The following is a 20,734-nucleotide window of genomic DNA, read 5'->3' as shown; positions in this document are numbered from 1 at the left end:
GTTAATGTGTTTCTCCTTCATGCTGCTGACTCATGGCTCCCTTCCCTTCCCAGAAATCTGCTCTGTTTTCCTCTAGGAAGCTAGCTGAGAGCTTATTCCCTTGAAGACAGCCACCAGCATCTTCAGAGCTGATTTCCGTAGCACAGATCCTTAGTTCTAGAACCAGTCCTGGGGTTGAGGGAGAGTGTGGAAGGAGGCCGGCTCTGCCACCTGGTGGTGAGAAGCCAGGCTCTAGCTGCTCTCAGTTTTCTGAATGAGGGGAAGAAAGGAAGGGAGCAGGGGCGGCCTTGGAAAACAATCTGTACCTAAAACAGTGGACTCCTGGACACAAAGTGGCAGACTTGAGTGGAGCCTGGGTCTAGCTTCAAGAACCCTTCTCTATCCCTGTCTTCAGGAAAATCCTTATGCTGAACCCAAAGTCAATTCTATTAATCAATGGCTCATTGAACCCAATTATAGGCAAGGATATGGTTACATGGTTTAAAATACCATTAATTTGGGTTTTGGTCCAAGGAGTCCAGCTGCAGTTTCCTCTTTCATGAACAAATGGCTCACTTTAAAAAACAAACAAACAAACAAACAAAAACAATAGAGCATTTAGCATTTACCTATTCAACATTCACTGGGCTCTACACAATCCCCAAATGTCACCATAAGCCCAAAGCAGGTGTAGACACAGGTCCCTTTTTAAGGAGTACAATCAATTGTAGGATCAGGAAACAAAATAAGGTACAGTGGTCACCAGGTCTAGTTGTAGGACAGGTGTTATAGGTCAGAGTTTGGCGGTTTCTGGGTCTTGAACGAGAAAACGTGCCCCTCTTGCGGTCTCAGAACAACGCATGTGCACATTCACTTCTGCATCCAATTTAAGGGGCCCCTAGGTCCACTGTAGACTGCTCTACCAACCCAGCCTGGCAAGGTTCTTACACCCCTGGAGAATGGGCAAGAGGCGCTCGTCCAGCTTGGTTTTACAGAACTAGTCTTTCCCTTCAGGATGAGGGTCAGCGAGAATAGGAATAAGTCGGCCTTCTATGGCCCCCGCCCCGCCCCCTTGTGTCCAAGCCTGGTCCAAAGAGCGTTTTTCACAAAACAAGTCACTGTGTGGTCACATAAACTGTGTGGACACATAAACATGAACCTGGACTTAGGTACATCAAAACTACGGAAGCACACAGGACGCTGATGCCGGCTATGAAGACACAGGCACAGAACTGTGCAGATGGAAAAGCACAAAAGCAGGCCCTTCTACACCCACTCAAACAACCCGAGGACCAAAATTCTAACTAGCCGAATCTCGTCGCCTCTCAGGCACTCACGCCCCGGAGGGGCTGCAGGGGGCGGGGCCTCACGGGTCGAGGCGGGGTCAAGGGTCAGAATGCGGAGGCGCGCCCAAGATGGCGGCCTCCATGTGCGACGTGTTCTCTTTCTGCGTGGGCGTGGCGGGCCAGGCCCGGAGCGCCGTGGAAGTCCGTTTTGTGAGCAGCGCCAAGGTGAGGTCGGAGAGGGTCCCGCCTGGAGCCCCAACCCCGTCTGGTCTTGGAGACAGCCTCGGGCACCCGTGCTCAGAGCCTAGAGGCTCTTAATGTAGCATGGACACTGCAGCCCGGCCTCAGCTCGCGGCCCGGAGCTCCCTGTCTGTCCCCGTACCCAAGCTCGTGGAGCGTTCACATGATGGACCCCGGACTCTGGATTCCCTGTGCGCGCCCTCCGCCTAGCGGAACCTGGTCCTTTACCCGGCGGCCCTGCTGAGGCTGCTCCGGGCAGGCCCACGGGGCGGTGGGGGGAAGGGGTGTGGGCTCTGGGACTCCTAGCTTAGGCCGGGAGCATTGCTGCTGGCGGTTGGCAGGGACGCTCTGGGCAGAGGCAACTGAGAAATATAAAAACCTGGGTCCTCTGGACCTTTCTGAGTGAAATATGGGTGGGAGAATAAGGAGAGAGGCCAGGACTCTTTAGAGAGGGTCTTGGAGTGCTGGGAAACTTGGACCAAACCCAAAGGCCTTGGGATTATTTGATGAATTTAATCACGAATGACATGATGTGATCGTTTTGGTTGTCATGTTTTAGAAGTTTGTTGTAGAAGAAAGAAAATAGAAGATGCATGTAAGGAAAGTAAAGACAATAATTGTTCATAATCCAATACTTGTGCAAATATGTATATATTAAAACCACATTTTTAGAAACTGCTTTTATGATGCAGCAGTGACTCTTTTAACATCAATAAACCTGTTTCTACATATTAATTTTTAAGAGTGGAGCCTGTTCCACGGTAAGGCCAAGTTCACTCAAACAAATCCTGATTTATGGGCACTTTATGTTGTATCTTATTCACCCTTGGGATCAAAGGTCTTGAAGTTAATTTCTGTGCAGACATCCTTTTATTCTCTCCAACACTATTTTCTTTCTCAGTTATCTTTGCCAGTTGATATGTACAAAATGGTATTGCTTTGTTCTCATTTACATTTCTTTGGGTAATACTGAGGTTGAATAATTAATAACATGTAGTGGCTGAATGTATCCTTGGCCCTTGCCCAAGATATTAGCCCTCTAGTCATCTGTCTCCTGCTGTCAGCGTCTTCATATTGATCCAGCTTCCCAGCCCAAGCTTCCCTTGACTTCATTCTGAAGCACCTGGAGCATTCTTTTTGGGATATCAGCTCCCCTGCATCCTTGGTCTCCTTCATTGCTCACATCTTCTACTCCACCTGGAGCCTCTAGTGCTACTGGGTGGCCCACAGTTTAATGTCGTCTTAGTGTCTCATTGTATCACTCCTAGTTTACCACAGTTTAATGGTGTCTTAGTGTCTCATTGTATCACTCCTAGTTTATAGCAGTATTCACTCGTGTGTGTGTGTGTGTGTGTGTGTGTGTGTGTGTGTGTGTGTATATATGTACTGGGGAGTGAACCAAGCAGTGCTTTACCACTGAGCTACATCACCAGCCCTTCTTATTTTTTATGTTGAGACAAGATGTCCCTAAGTTTCTGAGTCTGGCCTTGAACTCAGAATCCTCTTGTCTCAACCTTTCAATTTGCTGGGTTTACAGGCATGTGCCACTATGCCCAGCTCACTGTTATCTTCATTAGCCCTTCCCGATGTTGCTCATCCTCCTCGTTTCTTCACTTCTTTCTTATTTAATCTCTTCAGCCACTTTTCTTGCCTAGTTGTCCTGTCCCAGCCTTTTATCAAGACCCCTTGCTGGTTACCCTCTCTAGGCCTTTACCTAATCTGCTGGAGAAAATCACATACCTACATACCTACTTGGATTTGATAACAAGATGGATTGTCCTGGGTTTTTGCATCTGTAATCATTAGTAGGATTGGTTTATGATTTTGTTCTTCTTGCCATCTTCCTCTGGTTACCACATGAGGGTTTTGCTTGGTTTAGGATAAGATGAGATTCCTTGTTCTTTGAAAGTTTCAGAGAACTGTTTAATGAAACCATGTATGTAGATGAGGGGCCTGTTTGTGGGGGTAATTTTCTATTATTTTATTGCTTCTATAAATATTGGCAGGAATGATTGTCAAGAATGTACAAACTGTTATGCCAGGGACATGACCAGTTGGGACAGAAGCTTTATCAGGTCCAGGTGATGCCAACTGGAATGCCATGCTGGTGTACACTAGTAGATCTCAGCACTGCTTGTTTATCCAGGCTTCCTTTTTTTAAAAATTCAGTTTTGGTCATTTGTATTTTTGTGGAAAATCATTTAATCAGGATTTTAAAATTTACTCTATGGTTTCTTAAGAATTTTGCATAGTCTTTTCTTAAAACTTCTTTTTCAAATTACAAATTTGTTTGTATTATTTCTCCTCTTCAGGTTCACTGTTCTTCATACTCCTTCATATTATGAAGTAGAACTGTTTTTCTTGAGACACTTTCATCTGTTTTGGGGATGAGTAGCATTATAAAGGAACAACTTGATTCCTTTTCCTTTGTTTTGATTTCTAAATATCTTCTGCATTTGGTCCTCCAGACAAAAGGAAAGGGAGATCTGTATTTATCCAATATTGAGATTTGAAATTTTCAGAGATAATGTTGTTCTTCTTGATCATCATCATCATCATTATGATTTTCAGGCAGTGCTGGGGATCATATCTAGGGCCTTGTGCTTACTAGGCAAGTGCTTTGCCACTGAGCTGCATCCCCAGCCCTGTCCATGTTGCTTTGTCTTGTAGATGAAGCTAAGTTTTCATTTTGCTAGATTGGGTGTCAGGCTATAAGGTATTAAGGTGGGGTTTCCAGGAAGACAGTCAAGCATGCATTCATGCTTTGTCCTTGGTTGTTTCACCTGTCCCAGTCTACTGCGAGAGCTCCCAATGGTGTTCCAAGGGTTGAGACTTGTGGCTCATGGGTTGCCCAGGGTCTGTATTGTTCTACACATTTTTGCTGCTCTGAGTTTGGCAGAATCTCTGTCTTACCAGAACACCAGTGCTAAAAGGACATGGGAAACTATTCAAGAGGCCACAGTGACAGGATATCTTACTGCTGTGTCAAACACTTTTTTCCCTTTCCCTTTGTGGTGGCAGTTCAGTGTTGGCAGAGTACCACTCTCTTCTCTAAGTGAATAGCCAGAGTAATACGGACCAGCATGACCAGAAACTGTCTGGGTTCTGAAGCCACCTCCTGAGTCCTTGTACACATTTGGGAGATGGCAGTTCACAGGTTGCTTTCTTGTCTTCCATCATGAGTTATATAGTGTTGTATACCTAATGTATACAGTGTGACAGACCAGCACTTCTCAGACTTCAGCATCCTAGGAATCATCAGAACATCTTAAGATACAGATTCTGATTCAGTAGGTCGGGGTTGGGGCCTAGGATTCTGCATTTCTAACAGTGTCCCAGGTAGTGCTCATGGTGACAATCAAGCACCTCACATTGAAAAATAAGGAGTACTAGCTCATCAGGGGACATTCCCCTTTGTTATATTATTGCGTCGTGGAAACCATATGGTAGATATTATTACAGTTACTTCTCATGTGGGAAACAGATGCAAAGATGTGAAGCAATTGGCTCAAAAGTTCACATCAAATTAATACTAGAGCTGGTGCTAGGATTAGCTCATTCCTTTCAGTGCATTCCCTGAGCAGGTACCTGGCACTGTGCTAGATACCCTGGATACCCAGCTGACTAAGGAAAAGAGCAGTTGTCTCTCAAACTGAGTTTCCTTCTCCTAGGATGTGGAGTTCTCTGTAATCTCAAGCAGCAGCACCTCTGCTGGGATCTTGAGGGATCTGGGAGACCAAGAACCCTGCCTTGCCATTACCGGCTCCTGGTGTAGGAGGCTTCAACCTGCTAGAGCCTTGGCCTTGCTTTGGCAATTCTAAAAATTCTCCTCTCCTGAGTAGCCTAAGATGGCTGCTGTGGTGACTCCCTCCCAGGCAAGACCTTCTGCTCTAAATGGACTGAAAGAGGTGTAACTGAAAGTAGGTCCCGGCTGCCTTTCCAGAGGAAGCAGTTGTGGAGGCTATTGACCACTCTCCCTGAGGCTTCTGCCAAGAGGAGCATGTGAGGGTAGGGCCAGATGGCCTTCTGGGAGCCCTTGGAACTATGTCTCTTGTCTCTTCTAATGACCATCCTGTTTCTTCTCTGCGCTTTTAGGGAAAGGGACTGTTTGCTACACAGCTGATCCGGAAGGGAGAGACCGTCTTCGTAGAAAGGCCCCTGGTGGCTGCACAGTTTCTCTGGAATGCACTTTATCGGTACCGAGGTGAGCAATCTCACCTATTCCTTATGGCTGTTGAACCTGGTCACTGTTATACATGGAAGAGCTCTGCATACATTCATACTGGCTGATGTCTCTGGGACTACTGTGGATGTTGGGAGAAAATGCTGTCTTCCTCTGGAGAACTGTACCTGACCAGAACCACACCTCTGTCCACTCTCAAGAGTTTGGGGCTGTGTACCGGCAGTAGCAGGCTCCTCAGCCCTGGGAGAGGGCTGTCACTTAGGCAGAAATCAGTATGGACCCATAGTATAAGGGTCTGTATGTTATGCTGACGGGCTCTATGCCAAAGTGGACCACCAACCAAGATGCAGCTGTATGACCCTTGTTCAACAGGCTGAATTAGAGGTCAGAGCAAGTAGGATGCCTTAGCTTTGCTGGCCACACACTTCACACTTTTCTTAAACTGAAAACAAGCATGAAAAGAGGGCCAGTTGGCTCCAGAGTGTAGGAAAAACCCCGCCTAGGGCTGGCAGGAGGAGCCCCACAGACTGAGTCTGATGGATAAGTTGGGAAAGTTGGAAGGAGGGGCTGGGGGGTTCTTGAGCAGGAAGAAGGGATCCACCTTTGGATACATGAAATTCATTCATTTTATTCATTCCATTCATTATTCACTAATTCATTCCCCAAATTTTATGGAGTACCTATTGTACGCCAGGCGCTCTTCTAGCCAGAGAATATTGCTGTACAAAGGACAGATGTGGCACCCTCCTCTTGGGACACTTACATTCCTATGTCTGGCTTCACCCCAGCCTGTGACCACTGCCTGCGGGCACTGGAGAAGGCAGAGGAGAATGCCCAGAGGCTGACTGGGAAGCCAGGCCAGGTTCTGCCTCATCCAGAGCTATGCACTGTGCGCAAGGATCTCCACCAGAACTGTCCCCACTGCCAGGTAAGCCATCCCGAGGAGTGCACCTGAAGGGGGGAGGGAGTGGGAAGCCTTAGTTGAAGTCCTCACTGGGGAGACAAAAGCCCAGATAGACCTGGTCATAGCCCTTGAGAACCACATGTAGGTTAAGACATTAGAACGGCTTGGTAATTATTTCAGTTTTATGCTCTTTGTCCCAATTTCATTGTCCAGAAAATGGACTTGATAGATGATTGCCTTTTTCTTGGGGGCCTCGCTCTTTCCATTCTGTGGTTTTACAAGCTTATGTTAGGTGCCCTCCTGCATGCCCTCAGAGCACCCTCTATATTTTTTCATCTTTTAATATCCTCTGAGCTCCTGCCCAGAGGCCACTTGTGGAAGGAATGCAGTTGGAAGTGAGTACCCAAGGGGATGTCTGTGCCTCCATTCCTTACTCCACGGCCAGATCCTAGGGTGCTGACCTCCTCCCCACCTAATAGGTAATGTACTGCAGTGCGGAATGTCAGCTGGCAGCTGCGGAACAATACCACCGGGTCCTGTGCCCAGGTCCCTCCCAGGATGACCCCCTGCATCCTCTCAATAAGCTGCAGGAAGCATGGAGGTAGGCTTCTTTCTTTCTTTCCTTTATTCCTCCCTTCTTACCTGCCTGCTTCAATAGATGTTGAAGGTTCAATAGATGTTGCCAGCTTTCTTTAGTTACCATTCCCCAGATTCTTCCTCCACTTAGGCAAAAGTCATAGCACCCAACTCCCTGCCTTGAATCTTGCCTGCCAGTCCTGCCATTCTCAGCATTTACATGCTCCCAGAAAGAGCCCCATTAATCCCATAGGGATGCAAAGTCTACCTAATCCTGCCAATGACTTTCTCTCTTTGGTAATTGATGGAATCGATAGGGAGATTCCTCTGCAGTGGTCAGATTGAGTTTTTCAGAACTCAGTTACTGGAGAATAAGCTTCTTTTCCTCTCCTCTTTTCTTAAAATTAATTTTGAGAAAGGATCTTGCTGAGTTGCTTAGGCTGTCCTTGAATTTGTTATCCTCCTGCCTCATTGTCTCAAGTTGCTGGAATTAGGGTGCTTAACCACAGAGCTACATCCCCAGCCCTATTTATTTATTTATTTATTTAATTGTCTGCGAAGTACCAGGGATCGAACTAAGGGGCGCTCAACCACTGAGCCACATCCCCAGCCCTATTTTATATTTCATTTAGAAACAAGGTCTCACTGATTTGCTTAGCATCTTGCTTTTGCTGAGGTTGGATTTGAACTCATTATTCTCTTGCCTCAGCCTCCCAAGCCGCTGGGATTATGGGTGTGCATCACCTTGCCTGGCTATTTATTTAATTTTAAATTTTGGCTTTGGAACATGGGATTGAACCAGGGGTTTAACCATTGGGCCACATCTCTAGTCTTAGTTTTAAATTTTGAGACAGGGTCACACGAAATTGCTTAGGGCTTCCCTCAATTGCTGAGGCTGGCCTCAGAATTGCAGTTCTCCTGCTTCAGTCTTCTGAGATGCTGGGATTACAGGTGTGCACCGCCACATCCAGCTCTAGCCTGAACATTTTTTTCTCTTTCCCCAGGAGTATTCACTACCCCCCTGAGACTGCAAGCATCATGCTAATGGCCCGGATGGTGGCCACAGTAAAGCAGGTGAGCTCCCTGACCCTTCCAGGGAAACTGACTTGCCCCATTCAACTCTGGGCCTCAGCCTTCCCATAACCTCAATATCCTAGCTTGATAGTTACTCCTGACCTCTTAAAGGAGAGCTGCTTGCTGTGTAAAGCTAGCTGTATGAGTATATTAAACATACATTGGGCATAGGGAGCTAGAGCTTGTTTTGCCTATTGTCTTTGACCTATGAGGAGATGGCTTGTGTGGTAACAATTCATGCATTGATTTATAAAGCATCACTTTTTTAGGATTGTGTCTCTTACATAAAGTGAGAGAAGCCACTCTAACTCCCTTCCGTGGATACCATCATTCTTCACCATCATTCTCCTATTTTCCAAGTGTTTTGCACTGGCTGGCCTGGTTCCTGAAGGGGAGATAGCTGGATGTGGGCAGGGTAGGGATGAAATTTCAAGCACAGGCAGGGACCCTAGAAGCCTATGCATTGTCATCATTCTCTGATGGCAAGTGTTTAAAAACATTGACTGTCCATTTCACATAGGCAGTAAGGAGGTGGGTGTCTGTGACCATTCTATTTATATTTATAGAATATAAACATATTGGGGCTAGGGTTGAAGCACAGTAGTAGAGCACTTGCCTAGCACACATGATGCACTGGCTTCAATCCTCAGCTCCACATAAAAAAATTATAAAAATATATTTAAAAAAATATATATAAATGTATTTTATATTTATATAAAATATAATTTCCAGGCAAGTTAAGCCCAGGCAGAAGGATTTCCCATCACCACCCCATTTCTTTCTTTAGGGTAGGGGCCCCATCTTCCCCAACAGATCAAGGCCCTCAGGTATATTTATCCACTACAGGCAAAGGACAAAGACCGTTGGATCAGGCTCTTCTCCCAGTTCTGTAACAAAACAGCTAACGAGGAAGAGGAAATTGTCCACAAACTCCTGGGGGACAAATTCAAGGTTAGTCTTCTTTCATGACTTGTCTTCACCCCTCACCCTTCCCAGATAGCCCAGGGAGGAATTGCAGCTACCTATGGGGAACTCCAGATTTGGTCTTTTTCCAGCTACAGGAAGGGGTTAAAACTTGGGCCCGAAAATCTCATTCAGAGGACTTAAGTTCCTACTGCTCTTTATCTTTGCGACCTAATGTGGACCTAAAATTTGAGAAGTAGGCAACTAGGGTGGTAACAGAGGAAGGAGGGGTTGGATGTCCTGTCCTGAGAATGATCAATATGGGAAAGTGAAAACGAGACCCCTGTCAGAGGTTAGCAGTGGGCAAATCAGGTGTAATGGAGAATGTGGAGCTGGAGGTCCTCAAGGTCAGGGAGAACTGTGAAACTGCCAATGTGCTAAGTATCCATTCTCAATCAGAGCACAGATTCCTACTGAAGACAGCAGATTCCCACACAGAGTTGTGAGAGGGTAGAGGCAGTTGTGTGGAAGGGATATGCCTGGGGTGGGCCCTCCTACACTGAATTCAGAGGAAGGAAGAGGAGGACCAAGCTGGCCTGAAGGTCAGGTTGGGGGAGCAAAGGTAGATATTCTAAGCCAGGCTGCTTCCGCCTTGCTGGTGCAAGTACTAGAAAACAGTAAGTTTGAGTTCACCACGCTGGGTTGGAGCAGGCCAGTTTTCTGCCAGAGCTCTTTGAAGATGAAAGCAGCCCCTTTTTCCTTCCCTCACCTGATCATCTGGGCCCTACCTGGGTGCTAAGGGGAAATCCCCAGAGATGCAAGTCTTTCCTTGCCTCCCCTAAACCAGGGCCAACTGGAATTTCTGCGGAAACTCTTCACAGAAGCCCTTTATGAGGAAGCACTTAGCCAGGTAAGTGTGGGGAGGATGGGACCAATGGCTTCCTGGTTGTTGCAGTTCTCCAAGAGCAACTGAATCAGCTTCTCCTAGAACAGCTGAGCCAAAGCCTACTTACTGGGTCTCCTGGAACCAGGATGGGACTGACTCTCAGAGTCTTTTTTTTTTTTTTCTGGTGCTGGGGATTGAACCCAGGGCCTTGTGCATGTGAGGCAAGCACTCTACCAACTGAGCTATATCCCCAGCCCTCAGAAGTCTTACTGAACAGAGTTCTATCAGGAAGAAAAACAAGTAGCTATAACCTGAGTGCTCATCTCCTCTCTCTCCCACAGTGGTTCACTCCAGATGGATTTCGGTCTCTCTTTGCTCTTGTTGGGACAAATGGCCAAGGAATTGGGACCAGGTTAGAAGAGATTGTCCTAGAGCTATTACATGATCTCTTGGGGCTCGGGTGGAAGACTGAGTGAGGAAAGTAGCCATAGCTTCTTTCAACATTGGGGTGGGGCAGGTTGTGACTCTGGCTAGAGCACTGAACTGGATGTGGTGGGGGGGAGGGGGGAGAAATGAAGCAGTGGAGTCTGTCCTGGGGGCCTTGATATGTTGGGGAAGAGAGGGCACCTACCCTAGAGAAAGAAATGGGGTGGGAGATCCTTCTGCCTGGGCTTAACTCTCCTGGAGGTGGAGAGCCCTGTGACCTGGGCCTTCTCTCCAACCACGAGCTGCCTGGCACCCTCAGCTCCCTGAGCCAGTGGGTCCATGCCTGTGACGCTCTGGAGCTGAAGCCTCAGGACCGCGAGCAGCTGGACGCCTTCATTGACCAGCTGTACAAGGACATCGAGGCAGGTTGGTGAGATGGGGCCATGACCTTACCCAACCTTGGAGACCCCTCAGTGAGATGATAGATATAGTCGTTTCCCAGGGACCTCTGAGCTAATGGCAAGGGGTGGTTTATGGGATGCTTCAGAACTGTCCACAGGACATGCAGGTGAAAAATGGCCCTGAGATCCATCCAGAGGCTCTGCTGGGAAGAGGGGGAGTGCCAGACAAATAGGGTGATGTTGCAGACAGAAGAGCAAGGTTTGAGCCTCAGAGAAGCAAGTTTAGGTAGGGCCCGGGTGCATTAGTGTGGTAGGTGGCAGGTCACTGGAGCTGGTGCCTGTCCTGTAAGCCTAGTTTTCTTCTCCCTCCTGTAAAATGGGTAGAACACCATCTGCATATTACTATCTTACAGCAACTGGCGAGTTCCTTAACTGTGAAGGATCTGGCCTCTTTGTGCTTCAGAGCTGCTGTGAGTCATGACATTGGAAGGGATGGGCCACCCATTTCTTTCTTTCTTCCTTCTTCCTTCCTTTTATTTTTTGTACTAGGGATTTAAATCCAGGGGTTCTCTACCACTGAGCTATATTCCTGGCCCTTTTTATTTTGAGACAGGGTGTCACTGAGTTGCTGAGGGTCTTGCTAAGTTGATGAGGCTGGCCTCGAACTTGCGATCCTCCTGCCTCAGCCTCCCAAGTGGCTGGGATTACAGGTGTGCGCCACTGTGCCCCACAAGCCCACCCATTTCTGCCAGGTGGTCTCACCACCACACTGTATCTTTCTCAATTGGTCCTTTTCTAGGCTGGTGGGGTTGAGTTTGGGAGTGGGGTTAAGGCTGAGCTTTGGGATTCCCTTGGGCCTTTTTACTCCATTATATTTTTTCAGTCATTTATTTAACTATATGTTCTCTTTTTGTAAGGGAACTCGGTGCCTTGGGCGTACTAATAAAGCACTCTACCACTGAGCTACATCCCCAATCCATTGCTCGAGTTAATAGATGCTAATATATAAAAATTTACAGTGGACCAGGCCATGCCTAAGGCAGTCACAGAGCTCTACTTCATGCAAGGGGAAGTGTGGGCTTTGTACTCTTCTGCCCTGTGGTATAGGGGAGCTTTGGAAGAGTCCAGGAGGTCCGCAAGATCCTAGGCAGAGGGAGCTCAGGCTAGAAGGCAAGTCTCCTCAGATATGTCGGGGAGGGCCAGGACCAGCTCCCACAACTGTCTTTTTCTGATCTCAGGCCTCGAACTTCCTGGTTTCCTTACAGCACGCCCCTCCTCCTAGACCTCAGAGCCACTCTATGCCTCCCAAACTGATTATTCAGAGGGCCCAAGTCGGCTGGGACCATATCCAGTAGATGGCAAAACTGAGTTAAGTGGTCTGGTGCAGGCATTCCTTCAGAGCCCTGTCCCTCCCCTAGTGAGACATGGGAACACAACTGAGATTGAAGTTGGCCAGTCTTGAGAGACTGGAGCCGGATTGATGGGGCAGTGCATTGTGCCTGTGCACCATGGTCTTCAGGGAAGAAGAGTGGATGTGGAGGCAGGAAACTTGGGGTCTAGTACCTGCTCAGATTGTCGGGGTTCAGAGAACAAGGAAATGCTCTGCAGAATTGAGACTTTTTGTTATTGTTGTCATTAATCTTCATTACTCTCCTTTTGTGACCCAGGCAACCACAGCTGTGTCCCTAATGCAGAGACTTCCTTCCCAGAAAACAACTTCCTTTTGCACGTCACCGCCCTGGAGGATATTAAGCCAGGAGAGGTGAGGGAGGCCAGGGCCATAGGGGTCAGGGTGGGCAGTGGGTTTGGTAAGTTATCTTCAGGGATCTGGAACAGCAGTAACTAGAGCCCCTCAAAGTTCAGGCTGTTGGATGAATCAAGGCCTTACTCTTTTCACATGTTATAACCCTACAACACTTCTTCAAAAAATAACTCTAGAGCAGTGTTTGAGGGACAGCTATGTTCCCAGGTTCCTGTCCCAGCCACCTTTTGATGGACAGATCCTAAGAAAGCAGGAGGTAGCTCTTTGTGCCTTGAGCTGTGGTGGCTAGTGTGGGTTTGGGGTTTTGGCTGTGAGCTCAGTGCACAGATCCTGATTGGAATCATCTTCCAGGCCATGTAGCCTCACATCAAGATAACCTCCAATTCCAGCCATAGATGTTGGCCATTTACTGACTTTCACCATGGTCAGAGGCTAACTTCAGTTTCCTCTCAACCTCAAACATGGGTTGTTGAAATTTCAGAGCACCTGCCCACTGAAGGAATGGTGGAATGGATTAAGGCAGCCCATCCCTTCACTGAAGGGCAGCTCAGTTCTGGTTCCCTGGGATGGGCAGTGGTTGGAGATAGGACAGTTGTTGGGGAACCCCTTATCCTATTGAATGCAGAGCACAGACCCTCAGACCCCCTCTCTCCTCTGCCCTACAGGAAATCTGTATCAGCTATCTAGACTGCTGTCAGCGGGAGCGTAGCCGCCACAGCCGCCACAAGATCCTCAGGTGCCAGCTGGAGACATGGTTGGGTAGCTGGGCTGTGGGTTCCTCTATCCCAGTAGCTGCCTGACTTTTTGCCTTCACCATTCCCCCATCCCTGCAGGGAGAATTATCTGTTTGTCTGTTCCTGCCCCAAATGTCTGGCAGAGGCTGATGAACCTAACGTGACCTCAGAGGAGGAGGAAGAGGAGGAGGAGGAAGGAGAACCAGAAGATGCAGAGCTAGGGGATGAGATGACTGATATGTGATTTGTTCTGTCCAGAAGTGGCCCTGCCCCAGATCCTGCTGGGATAGGAGGTCTTTCCCCAAGACATGAGGCTTGGAAGGAACCCCCCCCGACTCCCATTGCCTGCTTTTCCCCCCTTCCAGTGCTCTCTGCCTGAGGGTAGGACAGAGACTGGACCCCAGGCCCCATGTCCCCCACTAGACCTCATGCCCTGAACACTGCTGCTGAGTTGGCTCAGGCCCCTTGCTGTCACTGAGCCTTCCAGAACCGGCCTCCCCCGAGGTCACTCCACTGTAGATGTGAGGGGCTGGAACCAGGGTCAGGCCCTAACAGCGTCTCTTCCCCTTGGCCCCTTGGCCTATACTCATCCACTCACCTGAGGCTTTTTCCCTCTCAATTGGCTATTATTTTGAGGGGGTAAAAAGTGGTAAATGAGCACAGATGATGTCACTGAAATGGAAAGGGGAGGTACCCCACTGTCCTTGCTCCACCTGCCACAGCTATAGTTGATAAGACAATGGTTTGCCCACTAGCCCAATAGGGAAAGGCAAGGGTCTGGACCTCTAGAGCATTTTCCCTGAGGCCCACTCTCAGGGAACACTGGGAATCTGCCACCCCTGCCCCTCACACACACATACCCTTCTCACTGTTTGGATATCAGGGGAAGTTGAGATTAACTCCTTTCCAGACCCTAGAATCTGTGTACCTCGTGCCTTTCCTCTCATGCCCTGGCACAGTGCTGGCCCCATGGGGTATGGGGAAAGCCTCTGCCTTCCTTAGGAGGGGTGCATGGATGATCATCACCCTTTCCTGCTGAGGACTTTAGCAGTATGGCTGACAGGTCTATGTTCCTTAATTTAGAATGTTCTAATCTTCCCTGGGGCCAGTTAAAATGGGTCAATGAAGGGCTCTCCTGGCCTCAGTCTCCATCTTTAGGGTCTCTACAGAAGAACATTAAAGTCTTCCAGAAATGTAGAGGAGCTAGGTTAGATGCTCAGAGATTAGCTGACTGTCCCCTCCTTTTCCCAGATGAGCACTCTCACTTTTGGGTAAGGTGCTGGAGGAATTACATCCATCATTCCCAATTCCTTCCTGCCTACCTTCTGTGAGGTCCTGTCATATCCCCCAGCTGAGGGAACTCAGGGAGGGCAGGTTCCACCCACAGGACATTTATTGATTGGATCATGGAGTTAGGTTGAACCTGCCTGTCTGGCCCCCTCACCTATTGGGTTCTTACTCCTTCACAGCAGCCAGCAACCCTTTCCCACCCTGCCTGCCCACTGTCCTCAATAAAACATGAGTGGTGACAGGCCTCTACAGGAATGCTTTGTAGATAATAGCTGAGAATAGCTTGCTGAATCCATGTAGATGGGTGCCCAGAGGCTCAGGTTAAACTAGGTGGGGGCAGATAGGGAGCTGCATCTCTGGTCTCAGCAACCTGTTGTACAAATATTTCTAAAGTCAGAACATGGGACTCCTAAGGTCCAATCTTGATCCCTAGCACTAGGCTACAAGATGAGTCTTCTTCCTAGGGGGCTGAATTTCACCTCCCTGAGGTTTCTTGAGCTCTTGAACATAAAGCTGTGTTGGGATCCAAGATTAGCAGTCTGAGTGCTGGACCTTGGGCAAGTCCTTGTCTTCTCTGGGCCTTAATTGCATCCCCTCAAAATGATTGTATGGTCCAGTTGTGGTGGCACATGCAAGTTTGAGCCTTGGCAACTGTCTCAAAAAAAAAAAAAAAAAAAAAAAAACTGGGGATGTAGCTCAATGGTAGGATGTGCTCCTGATTTTTATCCCCAGTTCCACAATGAAACAAACAACAACAAAAACTGGGACCAGAGATGTGAGTCTGGAGGCCCCTCCCATCCGTGTGTTTTATTCTAGGACACAGGTGCAACCCTGATGAGAGGCTTTATTGCTAAAAAGTCAGTGATGGTTTATTGAGTCCCAAACACCAGTTCCTTAAATCACTCCAGCAACTGCTGTGAAGGTCACTGTGAGGAGACCCTGGGTGGGGGAGGCTGAACCAGGTGGGATGTGACAGGTCACAGACAGCTCTCAGGCTGCCTGCCTTTGGCTTCTTTTGGTCCAGATTCTAGCCAGAAGCCCTGGGGGCTTGGCTCTTTCCTCTTCCTGTAGCATGAGATGTCCTTGGAATCCCTGAGGATGGGAAAGCCAGTGGTGTGGCTTCCCTCCCTCAGCCTGCCTAAGCCCTTTTTCTCTATCTGGCTCCACTTGTCCCCAGGTGCTATCCCTAAATTCCAAATAGTAGAATTCCTGGGTCTCCCCTTCCCAGCTCAGAGTTGCTTATGTCTGGAATGTGAGTCCAGCTCTTCTACCAGAAGGTCCAGGGAGGTTGCAGCAGCTCAAAGGTGGGGATACTGGTGACATTGACTGGGATGGAAATGATGGCCCATGGCAGCCCATGTTGTTCCAGGGAGCGACGGATCATGTAGCTAGGAGGGCATGAAGAGAGGTGGTGGTGATCACATTTTCTGAGCATCATAACATGTCCCACTTTCCCCATCACTCTTGGGTTCTAAAGCCCAAGGAGTCTTTTTGCCCTCCAACTGAGGCACCCCAAGATGAGGTCTATAGGAAGAGGCTGGTGATTACCCTTCACCTCCCAACTCATGTTACCCAGTTGCTGCTGACAGCCGAAGACAAGGACCCCTCACCCATCTCGGCCGAGCAGGAAGAGAGCAGGGATGTCCACTGTGCGCTGGGTACTGTCCTGGATCATCTCCACATAGAAGCTGTCATTGTCAACTGCATTGTCAGAGATGATCACGGCCCGCCCACCGTGCTCCTGTACCACCCGGGTCTTGGAGAGGAAGGAGCAGCCCCTGGAAGAGGTGAGGTCAGAGGAGAAAGAAGGATCATGTAGAACTTGTTATAAAGACTCCTAAGTACAAAGCCAAAAGTATGGATAGCCTTGAGCCTTTAAAAGAATTCAAAACCAGCTATTACCACCACCACCGGCCATGATCTCAGAATCTGCCCTATGCCTGCCCCCTACTTGTGCCATGCCCGTTGACTCCTTACCCCCTCTCCACCAGAGCAATCTGGTCCTGGATGAAGAAGCCGTTGCTGAGTTCCCCACAAGCCTCTGGAGGTTCAGCAGGGACAAGATGAATCTGCTCATATCTTGTGTGCTAAATAATGTTTAGGCATTTGAACAGGAGAAAGTATAAGAAGACCAGACACATCTGCTTTGGGACTGGGCTTGACGGGCCCATCTTACTGGCCCTCATCATAAAGAGTGAAGGAAATATGGAGTGGTTTCTTGTGTTGCTGGGCACTCCAGCCTTGATTCTCACAAAGGCCTATCTGGTTGTCCAACCCCAGCCCACCTTGCTTTGAGCTAGGTAGGTAAATTTGGTCATAGATTCAGGAAAGTAGGTGCCCAGAGGGAGAGCTGGCAGAGAAGCTTGGTGCCCTTGTTTTTTCACTGTTTCATGACCCCCAAAGAGATGGTTTGTCCCTTCATGGAACCCAGTCTATTGTATGCTTGGGGAAGTAGTTGGAAGTGCTTCTTTTCTGTACTGCAGCTCCTCCAGAGCATAGCTGAACTCTCCTTCCCTGATTCAGAGTCACCAGAGCTCAGGGAGGCAAAGGGGCAGAGCTGAGGATCAGAGATCAGGTACATCCTTGGACTTACAAAGATACCACCGAAGTCCTTGGCAGGTGTGGCTGTGAAGATATATCGAATGTCCCCAGGACTCAGCACTTGGAAGTACAAATAATCATGGATGCGTAAGCCTAAAGGATAAAGAGTACAGGTGAAAAACCTCCCAGGAACAGGTTTAGATCACAGACCCCATGTCTTCAACTGGGTTAACTATAGTCTCGGGTCCTTTGGATGGGAGTGTGGGTCCTCACTCCTGAGGAAGAGAATTGATGTGGAGTTAGTAACCTCAGAGATTTATATTTCCTGCTGCTGCTTCTTTAGGTGAGCCAGGAAGACCGAGAGGTCTATGGTTAATTCACCTTTGCTCTAAAGTGGACCTGGGAAATTCGCAGTGGAGATACAGTGTCCTGAACACAAAAATATTCCTAAGTGAAATTTGGAAGTTAACTCCAGTTCACTGTCATTCCCTTAGTCCAATTATGATATCTCTCCTGAGAGTTTTTTTTTTAATATTTATTTTTCAGTTTTAGGTGGACACAATATCATTATTTCATTTTTATGTGGTGCTGAGAATCGAACCCGGTGCCTCACGCACACCAGGCGAGCATGCTACCACTTGAGCCACATCCTCAGCCTCGAGAGTTTCTTTTTAAAAAAATATTTTTAGTTATAGATGATCACAATACCTTTGTTTTATTTATTTATTTTTACGTGGTGGTGCTGAGGATCGAAAATTGTGCCTCACACATGTGAGGCAAGTGCTCCACCACTGAACTACAACCCCAGTCTAGTTTCAGCTTTACTTATTTATTTATTTATTTATTGAGAGAGAGAGGGAATTTTTAATATTTTATTTTTTAGTTTTCAGTGGACACAACATCTTTATTTTATTTTTATGTGGTGCTGAGGATTGAACCCAGGCCGCGCATGCCAGGCAAGCGCGCTATTGCTTGAGCCACATCCCCAGCCCTAGTTTCAGTTTCTTAATGGTCTACTGCCTCCATTCTTTTTTCCTTTTTGTCTGAGGCAGGGTCTCACTATGATGCCCAGGCTGGTTTTCAACTCCTGGGATCAAACCATCCTCCTGCCTCAGTATTCCATCTGCTTCTATTCTGGGTTGCCAAGGTCCATCCATCAAATAAACACCAGGGATTTTTTTTTTTTTAAGGTAACTGGAGGTTGAATCTAGTGGTGCTTTGCCACTGAACTACATTCCCATCCCTTTTTATTTTTTGAGACAGAGTCTTGCTAAGTTACTGAGGGTTTCAATTGTCGAGGCTGGCCTCAAACTTGCCATTCTCCTGCCTCAAGGTCCTAAATCACTGGGATTACAGACATGCACCACCACTCCTGGTAAAGCCAGGGATCTTAAAACATCTTAGGAATTATCATATCTTCACTCCCAGGGCTTCAGTGCTCTTCAGCAATTTCCTTTGCACTTAAAGTTGACACTGCACTATGGCCTAAAAGACCCTGTATGATCTGACTCTTGGCCACTGCTTCAACCTCATCTCCTTCCCACGATACACTGGCCTCCTTTCAGTTTCTTTACTTCTTTGGGTCTTTCTGCAAGCTGTTCCCTCTACCTGGAATGCTTCCTTTTCCCGTATCATCCCACTTCTTTGCCTGACTCACTTCCAGTCATTTTTTAAGATACAGCCTAAATGTCACTTTCCCAGATCTAAGTTTTTGCTTTATGATTGCCCTGTCCTCCTAGTCAAAATGTACTTTTTTTTCCATTTGATACACTCAACATAATTCATACTTTATAGTATTCCTACTTTTTAATGTCTGCTTTCCCCACTAGGACAAGGATTGTTAAGTTTGTAATCCCTGTTGCCAACATAATGGCCAGAATGTAGTGGGTGCTCAGTAAAGGTTATTGAATGAATGAAAAATAACTATGTCTAGCTCCATTGTCCTGAGCAGGAAAGTTGCCAGAACCATCAGAATTTTCTGGGTATGGGAACTTCTTTTCAGCATCAAAGCCTAATGATTTAGCTGGAGCTGAGTCCCTGGATTCCTTAGCAGGGAGAAACTGATTAATATTGAAGGAAGGAAGCTGCTGCCATAGGTCTGTTAATAAACAAACCAAACTATCACCGTATGCCAGGGTTGAGATTGATTGTGGCTCTAGGTGTCCTTGTCTACTGTCCAAAACTCAGCCACCAGGTAGAGCTCCATGAGCTTGGCACTGGGGTATAATAGCCTTTTATCCTGGGAGTGGGGATTCCCCATCAGATACAATGACATCCCGGAGAAGCCATGCTGGATTAGCGTTAAACGATTCCCTCTTGCCCCCTCTCCCACACTCTTGCTTGACATTTGCATATGCTTTTCTATGTAAATTGTGGGTAGATATACCTCATGTACATGCATAGTATATATATATATTTATGTGCTTGTGCAGGTGCAAGTGGGTTGTGTAGGTGAATGCTTGGGCGTATGAACCCACATGTAGGAATACGTGATCTTGTAATATATATGTGAATGCTGACATATATATCTCTGGTTCTTGCCTCCATCTGTCCCTTGTGCTTCCTCCTGTTCGCACCTCAAGTCCCCGGGGTTGTCCTTATTGGAGGGGGGTGGGGGCAGCTTCGACGTGGGTAACTGAGGATTCAGAATCCAGCTTGAAGCTGCGCCCAACTCACATCCCTATGGAACAGCACCCACCCACCCACTCTAGCCGCCCGTCTCCAGACTTACCCGACTCATAACTCGCGGGGTCCCCAAGGTGACCCGTGGCCCCTGGCCCGAGACGCGCGTAAGCTGGACGGCCAGCCCCGCCCCACAGCCCCGCCCGTTGCCGCTTACCATGGGCCGCGACGCACGCGGGGAGCCACAGCGCGAGACAATACCAGCCCGCGGCGCCGGGGACCATCTCCAGGGCCCGGCCCGGCGCCGCGTTTTCTCCAGCCGTCCAGCAGCGCGTAGCTTGCCGGACTTTAGCCTGACAGCTGCTCCGGCCTCCCGCCCACAGACCCGCTCTCCTCGCCGATTGGCGGACGGGAACGAGGTCCACGGCTGATTGGCTCTGACACCTGCTCGTGTAGCCGCACTTTCCACCTCTGCGCCCTAGCCCACTTTCTATTGGTCGAGAGAAGTGGAGCTGATGTGTGATTGGCCTAAACTCTTTAACAGCAACTGCTGGCCCTCGACTGAGCTCCGCCCCCGCGTTTCTTGGTATAGATTCGACTCTCCAGTACCCTGCTGGCAGTAGGCGGGGCGAGGAGGACGGGGAACTGGTGGGTGGCTCGCAAGGATCTCTTCAGTTGCTGAAAGTTCTGGCCGTAGGCTCTTGTGGTCTCAGCCGGACCCTCTCCATTGATGCTTGGCTGGACGATTTGCCTTTCCCTATCCGTGTTTTCCTCCTCCTCCTCCCCTTCTCGCGAAAGCAATTGTCTAGCTAGTCCTTCGCGCAGTTACACCATTGCTTGCGGGCTCACTGTCGATAAGAGTTGGAGCCGCGACTTGACGCATCCCACCCGCGAGGAGGCGCTGGCCAGCGCGGAGCCAGACTCCGG

General features: G+C 48.3%; 2 protein-coding genes across 4 annotated transcripts; one reads left to right on the top strand and one right to left on the bottom strand.

Annotated features, from left to right (window-relative positions):
• Positions 1-1,009: 1,009 nt before the first annotated feature.
• Positions 1,010-16,848, top strand: Smyd5 (SMYD family member 5). 3 transcript variants are annotated; one of them, XM_021724347.3, is made up of 13 exons: positions 1,010-1,490; positions 5,601-5,709; positions 6,477-6,616; positions 7,072-7,193; positions 8,173-8,242; positions 9,089-9,193; positions 9,993-10,055; positions 10,373-10,443; positions 10,777-10,883; positions 11,272-11,328; positions 12,526-12,620; positions 13,286-13,356; positions 13,498-16,848. In XM_021724347.3, the coding sequence occupies exons 1-13, from the start codon at positions 1,395-1,397 to the stop codon at positions 13,502-13,504; spliced, it is 1,113 nt and encodes a 370-aa protein (XP_021580022.1). In that variant the 5' UTR covers positions 1,010-1,394; the 3' UTR covers positions 13,505-16,848. The 3 variants fall into 3 exon arrangements, with proteins under 3 accessions (XP_021580022.1, XP_040126932.2, XP_005322214.2); XM_005322157.5 differs by having other exon boundaries at positions 1,065-1,490; positions 13,454-16,848; XM_040270998.2 differs by lacking the exon at positions 11,272-11,328 and having other exon boundaries at positions 1,013-1,490; positions 13,454-16,848.
• Positions 15,472-20,185, bottom strand: Pradc1 (protease associated domain containing 1). The gene is made up of 5 exons (XM_005322158.4): positions 20,025-20,185; positions 17,238-17,338; positions 16,622-16,731; positions 16,255-16,422; positions 15,472-16,032 (listed from the first exon to the last, which is right to left on the bottom strand). The coding sequence occupies exons 1-5, from the start codon at positions 20,089-20,091 to the stop codon at positions 15,912-15,914; spliced, it is 567 nt and encodes a 188-aa protein (XP_005322215.1). The 5' UTR covers positions 20,092-20,185; the 3' UTR covers positions 15,472-15,911.
• Between the last annotated feature and the right edge of the window lie 549 nt (positions 20,186-20,734).

This window comes from Ictidomys tridecemlineatus, chromosome 12 (genome assembly GCF_052094955.1).
Source record: "Ictidomys tridecemlineatus isolate mIctTri1 chromosome 12, mIctTri1.hap1, whole genome shotgun sequence".
Classification (NCBI taxonomy): Eukaryota; Metazoa; Chordata; class Mammalia; order Rodentia; family Sciuridae; genus Ictidomys; species Ictidomys tridecemlineatus.
This window is presented reverse-complemented; position numbering and strand designations above follow the sequence as displayed.